General features: G+C 39.2%; 1 protein-coding gene across 3 annotated transcripts; it reads right to left on the reverse strand.

Moving 5' to 3' along the window:
* Positions 1-4774: 4774 nt before the first annotated feature.
* Positions 4775-12480, reverse strand: LOC105051193 (purple acid phosphatase 15). 3 transcript variants are annotated; one of them, XM_010931504.4, is made up of 7 exons: positions 11992-12472; positions 10285-10476; positions 8958-9294; positions 7897-8114; positions 6328-6518; positions 5526-5810; positions 4775-5423 (listed from the first exon to the last, which is right to left on the reverse strand). In XM_010931504.4, the coding sequence occupies exons 1-7, from the start codon at positions 12260-12262 to the stop codon at positions 5262-5264; spliced, it is 1656 nt and encodes a 551-aa protein (XP_010929806.2). In that variant the 5' UTR covers positions 12263-12472; the 3' UTR covers positions 4775-5261. The 3 variants fall into 3 exon arrangements, 2 of the variants coding, with proteins under 2 accessions (XP_010929806.2, XP_019708445.2); XR_833177.4 differs by having other exon boundaries at positions 5284-5423; positions 6299-6518; positions 11992-12480; XM_019852886.3 differs by lacking the exon at positions 10285-10476 and having other exon boundaries at positions 11992-12474.
* Positions 12481-14874: the final 2394 nt, after the last annotated feature.

Genomic DNA, 14874 nt, shown 5'->3' on the forward strand with positions numbered 1-14874 from the left:
TGCCGATAGTAGCTGCCGACATTTCTGACTGAAAGAGTGTCGGCGGACAGATTCATTCTGTTCCCAACCAGCCAAGCGGTGGAGCCCAAATCACCGACTCACTGTCGGGGACGGCAGTCGACGTCTGACCTCAGCGAGGCATTAAACCGGCCGACGGTGTCTTCGGGTCATCACCCGACATTCCGACATCGAATACCACGTATGGTCGGCCAGCCCGCTCAAAGCCGTACGACCACTATGGCTGTTGTCTTGTCAAGGACATACTGTGCAGTCGTCCTAGGATATTGTCCTGCGAAGACATGGTTTGTTCTGACAACCTACGGCGATTTGACAGCTCCCGACGATTTGACACTCTCCAATTGTCTGCTCCATTAATGACGGCGTCATGCCGCGCTCTACTATAAAAAGGAAGGCAACAGTGCTGGAGGAGTCCCTTCGAAACCCCAGGACTCCCTCTCTCTCTCGCTGAGCTTCTTGATTCTTTCCTACTGTTGCCTAGTCTTCTCTCTGACTTGATCGTCGGAGGGTCTCTGTCGGAGTCACTTCGGTCAGTACGGACTTCTTGTGCAGGGTTCGTTTTCGACGATTAGACGAGAGAGGTTGCCACAATAATTTTCATATACTATGTCTTGGTATTGGAATTGTTGTACAAACCAATGCATCCCATGAAAACAAGTCAATAGAAGAATTGAGGACCCTATTTACAAATCTCGTTGCAACTACATAAATAGTTGGGATAAAACTACGCCAATAAAATAACAATAAATAATGAGATTAAGGTCAAGTCTGTTGTGACCAATGTTTCCCTTTTTTTTTTTTTTTTTTATAAAAATAACATTAACAAATTATGATCTCAAGAAAATAATGAAAGAGTTTCTTCCTTGCAATGTCTCTTTCTATAGTTCAACTGTTGTTAGCCCAAGTATATATTATTTTAATTTTTGCAGTTGAAAGCATATAGCCAGATACTTCATTAATTATTGCAATGTTGATTTGTCAGCTGTCATCCAAGTTTGCCATTAAAGTGCTTTTGAAAGTAACATAAAAATTTTGAAAATGACATAAAAAATAATAAAAAATTTAAAATAAAAAATAACATACAATAAATCAAATTAAATTAAAAATTAAAAGCTTTTGTACATAAGTACCAGAGAGGAGAGGAGTGAGGAGTTTTGAAGCAATTAACAACATCTACTCCCAATTGCAAATAAGTATGAGAGAGGAGAAGAGGGAGGGAGTTTTGAAGCAATTAACAAACCATCTACTCCCAATTGCAAAAATTAAAACGACATAAAGAATGGAAATTTTTTTGTCATTTTCCCTGCTTCTCGGTTACAATTCAGAACGATTACAAAAACAAAGACACTTAAAACGACAAAAACGAATCCAGCGGAAGCAACCAACCGTCGCTACTTCCTCTTCCTTTAACGGCAAATAACGTCACAATTTTTTTCTTTTCTGGTCTACGTGAACCAACCGGCCCGCCGCTATAACCAGACACCAGCTTCCGCTGTCGACCCCCACCAATCTCTCTTCTTTGTCTCACGCTCCGTGGAAAGCAGTAGCAGAATCCCGTGAGCGGCAGTTAGAAAAGAATAAAAAGAGATAGATCGCTTGCATGGATTCCCAAAACCCGAGAACAGATCTCATATCCTATTCTCGATCCCCGATCTCTTCCATCTCTTTTCTATTTTTTCTCCTTTTTATGTTCTGATTTCTGACACCCCCATCTCTTCTTGTTCCTTTGTCTTTGATGCGTTTCTTTTAAGCTTCAACTTCTTCTTCTCCTTCTTCGTCCCTAAAAACCCAGAGACCTCTCGATCCATCGCCGATCCCGATTTCAAATCTTCGATCCGAATCCTTTTTGGTTCTTCGTTTTCTCGTCGAATTTTAATAAAGTTGGGATTTTTTTGTAATTTTCTCCAGTTTGATCTTCTTGTTCGATTCCGGGATAATTTCCCCCAATTTCTTCGATTTTGCCCTAATTTTAGAGGCAAATGGAAGGAGGGTCATGGCGGACGAGGCTGACGCTTTCGGATTTGCTGGCCATCCAGCATTCGTCGAATCTCCGAGACCTCGGCTACCAGGAGGAGGAGGAGGACGGCGGCGGCCACCAGGCCCTCCTCCGCCGCCGCGGTCAGACCCTGACGCTCGCCTCCGCTCTGGCCTACGAGAAAGGGGAAGCTTCTTCCTCACCAGCCGCCGTTGCCGCCGGCGGCCGCAGGACGCTGCTCGACATCTTCTGCGAGGACGAGAGCCTCGTCGCCGCCGGCGCCGTCGATGACTTCACCTGGATGGCATTCGAGGAGCACCTTCAGCTCAGCGCCGCGTTGGCCGCCTCGTCCGGCCGCGATCCTCCGCCAACGAATGGAGGAGCACCAACGGAGGAGACTTCGGCGGAAGAGTCCGCGGATAGAGGGGACGACGACGCCGCCGTTCCGGCGGCGGCGGAGGAGCAGCGGCAGCCGGTGAGGGTATCGCTGATGGCGCTGCTGGAGGCGACGGAGGGGCAAATGGGCGGTGGCGGGGAGGTGTGGGCGGTGGCGGAGGAGGAGGAGGAGATGACGGGAGGAGAGGAGGTGGGAGGAGGAGGAGGAGCAGGACAGTCACGTGTGCTGCGTGTGCGCGGAGAGGCGGAAGGGGGCGGCGTTTGTCCCGTGCGGGCACACGTTTTGTCGGGTGTGCTCGCGGGTGCTGTTTAAGCGCCGCGGCAGCTGCCCCCTTTGCAACGCCCACATCGTCCAAGTCCTCCGCATCTTCTAGCATGCTTCCATATATGTGAGATGCAAGAGTGATGTTTAATATCAGTTGATAGGTTGCTTATTAAGTACTTGTGTATCTTATTATGGAATGGTTAAGGATGAACCTTAGTATAATGGTGACCGAGTTCAAAATATGATAATATAGGATAATGGTGGTGGGAGCTTTGTTAGCTGGACCATCTTTTTTTTTTTTGGGTTATTGTAGATTGGATAGATGGACTAAGATAATACAAAGTTATAAGTACATTATTTTTTGTTGTTTTTAGTTGAATGAATGAAGGTGTGTCATTCTTCTTGATGAAAAGCTTGTCATCCAATGGTTGCATAGGATTGATAAAAAAGATCTTTGGTGTTGTTGGAGAGGATTTCTAGCTATAGGCTATAGATTTCAAATTCTTCTTTTAAATGTAAGTCACCATTAATGCTAAAAGGGTATTATAAAATTTATGTCATTGATATCTGTTGGGGAAAATCGATTGACTCCATTTGCCGATCAATCTCTAGAACAGTCCGGTCGACATCCGATCTGACCTTCCAAATAAACGGACGATCTTGAAAGCGACACGACTATATGTCGGCTGAGTAGGTCGATACTACTTTCAACCAACCACCGAATCTCCTTTATCGATCCAGATCGGTAAGCGGTCGATGTTCGAATTTACAGACAATAGACTATTTCGACCGTCGATATTTCAGAGTTACTAACCGACTTCCGACACATAGTCGGCCGACTCATTCAAATATATCATAACTATCACGGACAGTTACTCTACTGATATCGCGGCGTAATCTATGGGGACTAATAATCCATTGCGAGATTATCGTCCTGTGATTCTACGTCGCTAAATGCGGGATCATATCCGACGTTACACCATCTACTCTATAAAAAGAGGTAAGGCAACAGTTTCGGTAAGCTAATTTTTATATGTTGAGCTCTGTCACCGTTCTCATTCTACTATTGTCCAGTCTCCCTCTCTGACTTAAGTATCGGAGGGTCCCTGTCGGAAACAACTTTGGTCAGTGTAGATTTTTTTTGCAGTGCTCATTCCGATGACAGATGATGAGGGAGTTGGCCGCAACAATATCAAAGATCTTTGTTAATAAAAGCACTTTTAAAAGCAACGATGTTACTCACAACTGATAAAAGGAGATCTATTCTTCTTTGAGAGGATTTCTAATTATTTTAAATCTATATAAAATTTATGTTATTAAATATCTAATCCTGTGAATTTTGCTTCAGGGATGCGGTTAAGCTTTTCTAGGAGCACATATGCACGATAAATTGTAAAGTTGAACAAACGTATAGACTGGAAGAGGTTCTGGCGAGGCCTATTAATCAATACAACATAGCATGGAAAACCATCCCTGCACCGGATATGGAGGAAGGTTGTATTTGGTATTGATCATCCTTGGATTTACTTGGACACTGAATAAGCTCGAGTTTGAGTCGAGCAGCTCTGAGCTCCGATGCAGTTCAGACTAATTTTCTTGGATCAAAAAGCCAGGTACCAGTTACCTTCAGCCATGCCAAAACTCGAAATAGATTTAGATTTAATACATTGGAATCATCAATATTCTTGATGTAACCTTACTAAGGTCTGAAAACTGATACTTGATTGCAAAACATACTTAGATATCCTTTGTATTAAAGGTAGCACTGCATATAAAAAGGGATCCTAGGTAAATGCAATTTCTCTGTATTCTCATTATTTATGTTTCCAAAGGAGAATAAGAAAAGAATCTCTGCTTTGTAAATACAAAACCAGACAATTATATGAAATTTATGAAAAGCTCTATGGTGCCATCATGCATAAATGTCATATCATTACCTTGTTTTGTATTTATAAACAGAGATTCTTATCTTATTCTCTTTTCGGAACATAAATAATGAGAATATGGGGAAACTGCATTTACCTAAGATAACTGCATCAATGGTAGCTATTTTCTAGAATTCTGCCATCACTAGTCCAATGTATTCAGTCAAAATTTTGTTGCAAGATTTCAAAAATTCCTTCTGATGTAACTGTTACATTTAAAAATTTTAATACATTCACCAGGAAATATTCAATACAAGATACTTTCATTGCCACGCTGAAGCAGAATTAGCAATTGAAGCATCACTGGCTAACAAAATTAGTTATACAGCAATACTTTTCTGTTCATTGTACAAGCTCTTGTATTTGCTTCTCATGCTTAAGCACAATCCAAATGAGAATCACCAGATCTAATAGTACATTGGCATTTCCACGGCTTGGTAACATTCTTCAATGATTCAATCACAAAACCAATTTCCTCTTTCAACTTTTATTTTTAAACTGACCATCACATCTCTAGTGATTTACTCCTTTCAATCTTCTGATGTGGTTCATAAACCCTAAGAACTTGCAATCTTTCAGTAATGTAGATCATACCACATGTTCCTTGCTGTTTCCAAGATGGCTGCCAATCTGACCTTCAGGCTTTACTGGATCATGACAGAATTCTTGTATAACAAGTCCTTCAAGAGTCACTGATCAAGGTTTGTGTTTTATGGGGCTTGGTCACCATTGGCTGGACAGAACACTTGTCAGGCTGCCTGACTACATAGATTGCGTCACCTGTACTGTTATACAAGTCCTGATTCCGGTGCCATGTCCACAATGCATGTGTCTCATTCATTACCTACAGATAAAATATCATTCAATAACTTTTGGTCTACACTAGCCATGCGATGCTGGATCAGCAGAAAAAAAATGAGAGAGAGAGAGAGAGAGAGAGGAGTACCTCCAATATTCCATGGCCAAAACTACTTTCCCTGTATGCACTATACTCGGGTTGACGGTCCCAGCAGAATTTACCTGCAGCAGGACCTGAAGTGAAGTTGGTAGCACAAAAGCCACCCAAGTGCTTATCATGCGTGCTCAAAGGTTCTGGGCAGTGCCCAGGATCATCTGCATGACGGGTGGTCACATTTTCTCGATTGCCCCCATCTCCAACTGTGATATAAAGAGGGCCACAGGGATCCAGTGTATAGTTGTAGACCCTGTTCGACCTTTCATAGGCATGAACCTGTTAACAATAGAGGAAGCAAAGTGAAAAGCAGTGATGGTTTGACAATGTCATAAGAAAGTTGGCAAAACAGAACTGAAATTTCATTAATTTACTACACTGAACCTATAACGTGACCCCAGTCTCCTAATGTAGCTCCCAAGTCACAACTTAAACAGCGGGAGAAGAAACTTACTTGAGCCAGCACAAAGGAGTACATGCATTTGCTAACATAAATGTGATTTTAAAAGTTTTTCTTTTGAAGTTAAACAAATAAGTCCAAATTTCTGGGAACTAAACTGCTTTCCCAAGATGAAGAATCCAGTCATTGATTTGCTGATAGTTATGTAACCAAACTAGACAGAGCAAGAAGAGTTTGATAATTATAATTGTGGTCATTTAGCTATGCCTCTTCACTAAATCCATACAGCAGTCCAAAGCAATAAGACTTTTATTCATGGAAATAGAAGATACTCTAACATTGTAACTAAAAGTGAAACATAATGTACCAGTAGCAAAAATGTGATTCTGCCCTTACATGGCCATTGAAAACAATGTCAACACCATATGAATAAAGTAGATCTTCCATCTCCACCCTCATACACTCAGCTTCCATGTAGTGGGATTTGTAAGTGTTGTACCAAGGTGGATGCCAACTAGCTACCAGCCAGGGTGTCACTTTTCTGTCTACACCAGCCAAGTCTCTCTCTAACCACCTATATTGCTCCCCTGCAATGTTGAAATCATAAGGCAATTTGAAGAAAACTCATCATAAACATAACTAAAGTTTTAGGCATCTGCCAATCTGTACATGAGCACAGATTTGGCTTCATCTTAAATGCAAATAATGCAATTTCCTCAAAGCTGGGATGCATAAGGATCAATTTAAAACAATTTGGATAATTCATTATTTGAATTACTTGTAACAATTTCCCAAAATTGTTGCATTTTTAAGAATAATTTAAGGGTCCATAACTCAGGTGAACTAATGACTGCACAGCATCTGACGCTACATTAACCCATGACTCAATTCACATTGTCTTCCTTGAGGTATTTCATGCAGGGCCACTATCAGGAGTCAAATAATAAATGGTTTCTATTTCCTGTACATTAGGCCAGCAGCTATTATCTCATCTGGTTGGCACTCCTTTCCTAATGGAAGGTTAAGGGTTCAAAGCTTGGTGATGTCACATTACTGCAGTATTGCTCAAAAAGAGTGTTGCATCACATAGCTCTACTAAATCATCCTGTCTGCAGACATGCAAGCAATAATATGTGCAGTTCACATAGTTTCACACATCTGACGAAGATCTGAAAGCAATAAGCTTATGAAATGCCACAAAACCACTGATTTGAGTCTTATCTCAAGCTTTGTCATAGAAACCAAACCCTTTATTCATGGCAAGAAACTATGTATCAAGGTTTAAAGTCTCCAAGCTGCTGCCTATACTGGTACCTTGTTGGTACAGTACAGCACCATAACATATAAACACAGGGTACAGTACCATGTTGGTGCCAGCAATATATAAGTGAAATGTAATACCATGTGTCAGTAATGGTGCTGAAGAACATATCAGTATCTGCAGCTTGCTTATATAGTATGGCCTATACAAACATGTACCATAAGTTAATTTTTATGCTATGTATATAGACATTGGGCTAAGATGGCCCAGAAGAGTTCCACGGTCATGGTTGCAGCAGCTATGCCACCAGAACAAGGGAGGGGGGAGGTGGGGGAGGGGGGGAAGAAGAAGAGTTCTGTGTTAGTTTTTCCAATAAATGGAATGAAATATTTGCAAAAGCAAGAAGGCCAGATTAAGCGAGACCATTTTCTGTCTCATCTTTACATATGCAAAATGTTTCAACCACATTGATGACATAGTTATTATGCAATGCACCAATACTAAATTCGTAAGCGCATGCTTAAATTGCTATATAGATTTTATGCTAAAAGTGAACAAATTATAGTCTCTGTTGGCACTCCATAAGTAATCACTCTTGTTGGTTCTTTGTAAGAAATCGTCCTTTAGAACAAGAGCTCTATTTTACTGTCAAAAAGTAAGCTAATATCTAAAGACTAAGAAGAGTAGATCCCTGGTATATTTACCTGACCTGTTGTAGGAAATGTAGGCACCAAGCATGACAAAATGTATTCCCCCAGCATTAAAAGAATAATAAAATGTGGAAAAGGATCCACTCTCTTGAGCTGGAAATGCAAATCTAGAGTTATAAGCTTCAAACATTTTGCCCTCGATCTGTTCTTCTATTTCATGGTTTCCCTCTACTACCATTATTGGAATTGTTGATGTAAGAGGCTCCATAAACCTGAAATATGTTTAATCATTGTCACAGAATAAATAAAATGTAACTATTAGCCAATGGGAAACATATAAATTTTAGAACAACTTCACTCTCCAGATTCAATTTTGATAAATATATAGCATTAAAAAAATTGTGTTTTTATCTCAAACAGATGCATATATTGCCCCTTTTTTTCAAGTAAATAGATCAGATCCATGTTTTCCTACCTATGTATCACCTACCAAACACCACCCATGAAGATGAGAATGCAGGATATATGCACATGTTTATGCATATTCAACATATGAGTGTTGATGAGCTGCTACCTGAGGTCTGTGAACAAGGACCTAAAAATGACACATTTTAATTCATAGCATGCTTGTAGTTCAAGCCCATGCTACTGGTTTCTTCATTACATGCCTTCCAACTTGATAGGATAGAGCAGTCCATAACTTAATCTTGTAAATATGTGCCATGCATGTGCACATGCATGAGTGCATGTTCAGGAATACAAAACATGGGTCATGCCATGTTGCAAATCTATAGGCCAATTTTGAAACTGATAATCAGCCCCATTCATCATCATCTACATCATCCAAATGCATGGCTTGTTTTCTTCCATAGCTACGAGGCATCTGAACCACTTGGCTTTTAAAGAGATGCCCAAAAATAAATTGTGATGAGTGTTGTGGATGTTTTGCCATGCAAATGATAATCATGTTTTGATGAACTATATATGTATTATACACATGGGGACCCCACATAAGAGAAAGGAACATGAATATGAACTACAATGAGTTGCTACTGCTGTTGGTAAATGCTTCATACTAAAATAGGAGACAAGCATGTACAGAAAGGCATCTTCACCTTCCCCAATAATCCCAACGAGGCTGGTATGACTCATGAACCGGGGAGACTGTTTTAAAAGAACAATGGTAGCAGTCCGACCCAGTTCCATTGGTCAGATATAAGTCTGCATAAGAAACATCACCTACCAATACAACCAGATCAGGCTTGTTACTTCTCATGTGATCAACTGTGGATGTCGTATTGTATGTAAGACCTAGATCCCCAGCAACAGCAATCCGCTTAGGGTAACTCCGGGGACCTAAAGCAGGCATTGTCTTGAAAACATGGATATCACTCATGGCTTGTAAAGAAGGATCACCACACCGATAATAGTATTTGCGCCCTGGTTTCAGTCCTGGAAATGAGAGAATGCACAATTATCAGAAAAATACAGGAGATAAATGTCCAGAAAATTATCAGATGACTGCTACTGCCATCAGAACCTGAGCTACTTAGAAAACTTGGCTCCCTGTCATGTTCTGTCTAAAACATTATTCTAGTCTATGATGCTGCTATTGGGTCCCATATTCCTTGTAATAATGGACTATAAGTGAATCTAGCCAAAAGATCACAAGAACTTGAAACAGAAAAGCTGAAGCCATGGAATGGCATTGCCAACTTATGCATATCTTGAAATAAAATAGTAAAAGTGCACATAAAGTCTGCTGATGTTTAACAAAAGATTTTTAGTGTCAGACAGCATCCTAAGTTACTTAAAGGAAGTTTTATCATTTCTTAAACAAAACTACAGTTTCATCTAAATGATAATCAAATTCCAACTTCAGGTTGTGTCAAAATACCTGAAGATAATTTTAATTTGCTGTATATTGAATAAAGGTGGGTCCAAAAGTTCAAAAACATATAAGAAAGGGCTGAATTTTAGATATGAATTGTAATTGTGACAAAAATACACCCTGATGTTGCAAACTTATACATATTCCTTAGAGAAAATATTAGCAGGTCCACCTTGAGTTTTCTCATTTTTAAAGTAGCACTTTATTTTTTGACCAATACACTACTAGATAATACAAAATCAGGTTATGCAGCTATCAGTTCCCAAGGTGAACCATATCACTAATAAAACATATGAACATGGGAAAAAGACAAAAGATTTTGTTATTTGATTAAGTATGGATAATATAATTTGTTCACGAAGAATATTTTATACTATATTGGAATAATTATGTATGTAGCCAGAGAGATGTACAGGAAAAAAGGGACAAGTGGCAAATAAATGCACACAGAGAGTTCCAACTAGTCTAGTTGAATCATTTTAAAATCTCTAGTGCTACTTAGAGCACTTCTCATAATGTAAAAGCCAAAGTATGTAGCAAGGGTAATTTACTTGTGAGACGAACATGATGGATTATTCCAGAAGTGTAGTTCTTGAGGCCTTCGAATGGATATAGCTGATTGTAAACAAGCGAATGTCCAACAGCCTTTTGACTTAGGGGTTGTCTTAGTCTTCCATAACGCACAACACTGGCTACAGATGTTGGATCCAATGGCATGATGTGTTCCCCAATTTGAAAATTTCCTGAAATAGAGGGAGAAAAAACAAAAGATTATAAATGTTTTCAAGGAGGAGAAGATGCCTAGAAATTCCTGAAGAATGTTTTCAAAAAAGAAGAGAGAGAGTGAGAAAGAGAAAGAAACAATGTGTGTGTATACATATATATATATATATATATATATATATATATATAGAGAGAGAGAGAGAGAGAGAGAGAGACTGCCAGATGATCTAAAGGAAAACAAATATAAGGTTTAAGAATTGATGGGAACCCTTTCAAATTTTACTCAACTACTTTGGAACCGAGCATCCTAACACCCCCTGACAAAAGTGACAACTAGTTTTCTTCAATATGTCATGCAACAGATAATGAGCAGCAATAGAAAGGAACCAAAAATTATATTGAGTTTCATCTGTACTGAAATGTAAATTGTCATATTAGAGACAAAAGAGTACCTAATAGTTTCAACAATTTTAGCAAGTATTAAAGAAGTTTTTTCACCGATCCAACTACAAGGTTCTCCTTATTGGACCATAAAGATACCTACTATGTTGCTGTACCCAAGCAATAGGAAACTGGCATTTGGTACACCCTCCTACCAACACTAGGCTGGAAGAATCCTCGGTTGATATAAGCAATTAACATTTTGCTAGATTAAACATAAAATAAAATCAGAATTTGTGATAAGATCCTACGTGCATTAGAATGAAAAAATAAAGAAAGGGGGAAGTGGATAAGAAAATCTCCTGGTGAATATTCATGCAAACTCTCCAGTCAGAATTCAACATATGGAAAAAAAATGTGCCACTTATAAAGCTATTTTTCCTAAAATTCAGTCGATGTATTTGTACCAGGGTTTCAAGTGTGCAGCCATGCCAGGCCAATATCTACATGTGGCACTGGGTTGGAACTGCTTGTAATGACCCAATGCACATCACAGGTGTTTTGGCACAGGATGGGACATGGCCAGCATCACTTGAATCCTTGCTTTGCAGTAAACTAAATAAGTTAACTTTAATGTATGTTGCCCTCATACATGCAAATCTGTGTAAGCATTTTAGTCTTCTTGACTCTAATTTCAAACAGGCCCTTCTCAATCCCATCAGGCCTTCCCAAAATCCCCAAATTACCAGCCACATCAGGACAACATCAAGGAACCTCCAGAAAAGAGGAGCATTGGCAAAGGCCCCTAAAACCACAGCAGAACAAAACAACAAAAAGAATCTAGAAGAATCCATAAGGTCTCAGGCTATAGACCCTTCAATATTTCTAAAACTCCAGACTCACAGAAACTAAAAACAAAAGGTTTTTTGTGATATCAAACAAAAACTGCTTTCATTCTCTTTGTCTCATACCATCGAAATCATTTTCCCTACTTCCAATAATAATAATAATAATAATAATACGACGCCATATTTTAAAGAATAATCACCATCCGAATCTAAGTAAAATCATATAGAAAAAAAGCTTGACATCATTTCTTGAAACAAAAAGAAATTAACGAAAAAGATCAACGAAATTAGGGAGAAACAAGGAACCTGTGATCCATGAGATCCAGACAGAGTCCGGGGTGGCGGAGAGGGAGACGGAGATCTGCTCCGGCTCGAAGCCCCGCGCCCGGCGCCTCACCCTGGGGTCGGAGTCCGGCAGGTCCACAGCGCGGCCGCGGAACCCGGCGCCGTCCAGCGGCGACGTCACCGGAACGAACGGCCCGTCCAGCGTCGTCGGGATCCCGCCAGCGCCGCCTCCGACCACCGTCGACGCCACGATCGCCACCGCAAGCGGCAGCGTCCACCGCCACTTCCCCATTCCTCTCTCAACTTTACGGCATTTGGATAGCGCCAGGGGTTGTAGCAGAGATAGAAAGCCAACAAGGGAGAGAGAAAAAGTAGGCTGGTGGGAGACATCATTATTATCCCTGGGAGGATATATTCTTCTTCATCCTTCCGGATCTTCACAAGTGGATTTGCATCTATAGGGAAATGACAACGATACAAATCTCCAGTAAGATTCTCCGGTCGGTTTGGTTGTTCTCAAGGACGAGATCCGAAAGGAGTAATGCGGCCGGCGCTCACGTTTCACGCACAGGAAATGGTCGTCTGCCACGTCATATGAGGTGATTAGTGCATCTTGAATGATTTGGTGCCTTATGGAAAAATTGGACCCATCTAACCCGATCTATTGAATTTCTAGCCCGGGCGCAAGTCCGCCAACAGTGACCCAACCAGCTGGCTCGGGTTAGCCACTCAACCTATCAACTCAAGTAATATACGATAATTAGCATTTTAACATATATTATATATGCATTTGTAATACTTAAAGTTTAAATGATTGCCAAACGAATCCGGGCGAGGTGTGACAACAGATCATGCATGGGTCTGATTGGCCAATCTCCGTATCATCTTAATAATTAAAAATTTTATATTTATTTTCATTTTGTACTTATATTAAATTGGGGCGAATAGAAAAGTTAGGTTAAATCGGATTAGGTATATAATCGAGTAAAAAATTTATTATATAAATATTTTAATATAATTATATATTTGAAAGGAGAGATTTAAATTAAAATTATATCGAATCAAATTTGAGATAGAACATATCATTATTTATATTTGATCTAAATCTGTTTCAAGTATTTTATCTGGAACTCATAAACACCCTGGGGTTTAAATAGATTAGTCTCCCCAGCCATCCCCACTCTCACCTCAACTAAGCTATTTTTATTAGTTTATCTTAATGGTTGATTTTTTTGGAATACATTGTTCTTTGCTTTCTTGCTCGTTTATAAACCTTTTATTTGATGTGTTGTGTTTCATAAAGCCATACATTCCACGATTCCAAAAACTCTTTTAAAAAACTATTCTCCATTGCTTCTTTGTAGCTATTGGACCGAGTTGGAATTTGGGCTGTATTGTTGTACTCATCCCAAATATTAGGAACTTGATATGGCTCACTTGTAATCTAATCGTTAAAAATAATTTAAAATAATTGAGATGATAATGAATAACTAAAATTTTTTGGGATAAAGATAGACTTAGGTCAAAATAAAAACTCGACTACCATTGCACTTCTTTGATGGAAAGAAGTTGCATTAATTTAAAAGAGTTCTTAATCTAGTCTATAAATATAGCTTGTGATTCTTCATCAAGTATAGATATTGAAATCCCCTGGCATAAATTGGAAGAACTCTTTTGCAACATCTTTTATGAGATAGAAATAAAGCAGATTCATTTTTTGGTATTTCGTAATTTTCTTCATCTCTAATTCATTTTGGGCTTAAACAACAACAGCTAAAGGTATGTTTATTTCTGTATTCAGATTAAATTTTCTATATTCATTGGTATCAAAGCTGCCTCTATATTGTTTTGTTCACTTCATTGAACTTGTTGCTATACGAAAAATTTTAATATGCCATGTTTTTGTTTATTTTTGATGTATTAGAGATTGTTTCATTATTATTTATAAATAAAATGAAGAGAAAAAGGATCTCCATTTTTTCTTCCGACATCCGAGGGAATAAGCACTATAAGAAATCAGACTATTAGTGATGGTTAATTATCCCAATATCCTAAAATGAAGAAAAATAAAATATTAGTAATAAGTTTTAATATGGAGGCATATATTTCGATACACTCCTTCGATTCTTGAATAAATTATTTTTACACATTTTATTCGATGATACGGAGCTATAGACACCCTTGACCTATCAGTTGGATGGTTAGATTAAATTTTGAGCCCCTAGATCTTCTTCCTCGGCTTAAGCCTAAATATATGAAGCTTCTACATATGAAAACTTAAAATAAGTAAGAGAGTTTACTAATAGAATTATCTGATGTGATGGTTGGGACAATGAGCCTAGCTGATCACACAACTGTGAGTCTCGGAGAATCCCAACGACTGTATCGTGAACGGCATTCCAGAAGCTCTGAGATTGCTAGCTCAGAAGCCTTTGAACGACCTCCTCCACGTGCGCATGGCTCTAAGTCTGAGACGTCGGGGTTTGTGAGGACATTGAAGAGTATCGAGCTACTGGAGGATCGAAGCTATGGCTGAATCCTATGATCTGGCTCCTACTCACCCCTCTAGTGATCCTGAGCTATCCCTCAAGGTCAATGAGGGACTGAGTGGATGGATCATCATCATACCGTGCAACAACGTACTCCACGTAATCTGCCTACACAGTTCAAAAATACATTAGTTTTAATATACATATCAGATCCTGTAACAATTTAATAAATATAGTTTGAAATTCTTATCACGATTTGTCACGATCTAGAATCTAAATAATCATCAATCCTCCTAGACTGGTGTGTGATCTCTCACAACCGCAGCTAGCTTGGTGGATAATCCAGCTGTCGTATCTACAATAAGTAAATAATAAAATTAAATTAATTAAAGCATACATATAAGAGTTTTTACAT

This window comes from Elaeis guineensis, chromosome 9 (genome assembly GCF_000442705.2).
Source record: "Elaeis guineensis isolate ETL-2024a chromosome 9, EG11, whole genome shotgun sequence".
NCBI lineage: Eukaryota > Viridiplantae > Streptophyta > Magnoliopsida > Arecales > Arecaceae > Elaeis > Elaeis guineensis.

Bases quoted from the DNA above. Each gene is read 5' to 3' on its own strand.
- LOC105051193 (XM_010931504.4), bottom strand. From the start codon at position 12,262: ATGGGGAAGTGGCGGTGGACGCTGCCGCTTGCGGTGGCGATCGTGGCG. The intron at 9,295-10,284 runs GTAAATTACCCT...TCTCATTTCCAG, and splicing joins CCATCATGTTCGTCTCACAA to GACTGAAACCAGGGCGCAAA. The intron at 6,519-7,896 runs GTAAATATACCA...TCAACATTGCAG, and splicing joins CATTTCCTACAACAGGTCAG to GGGAGCAATATAGGTGGTTA.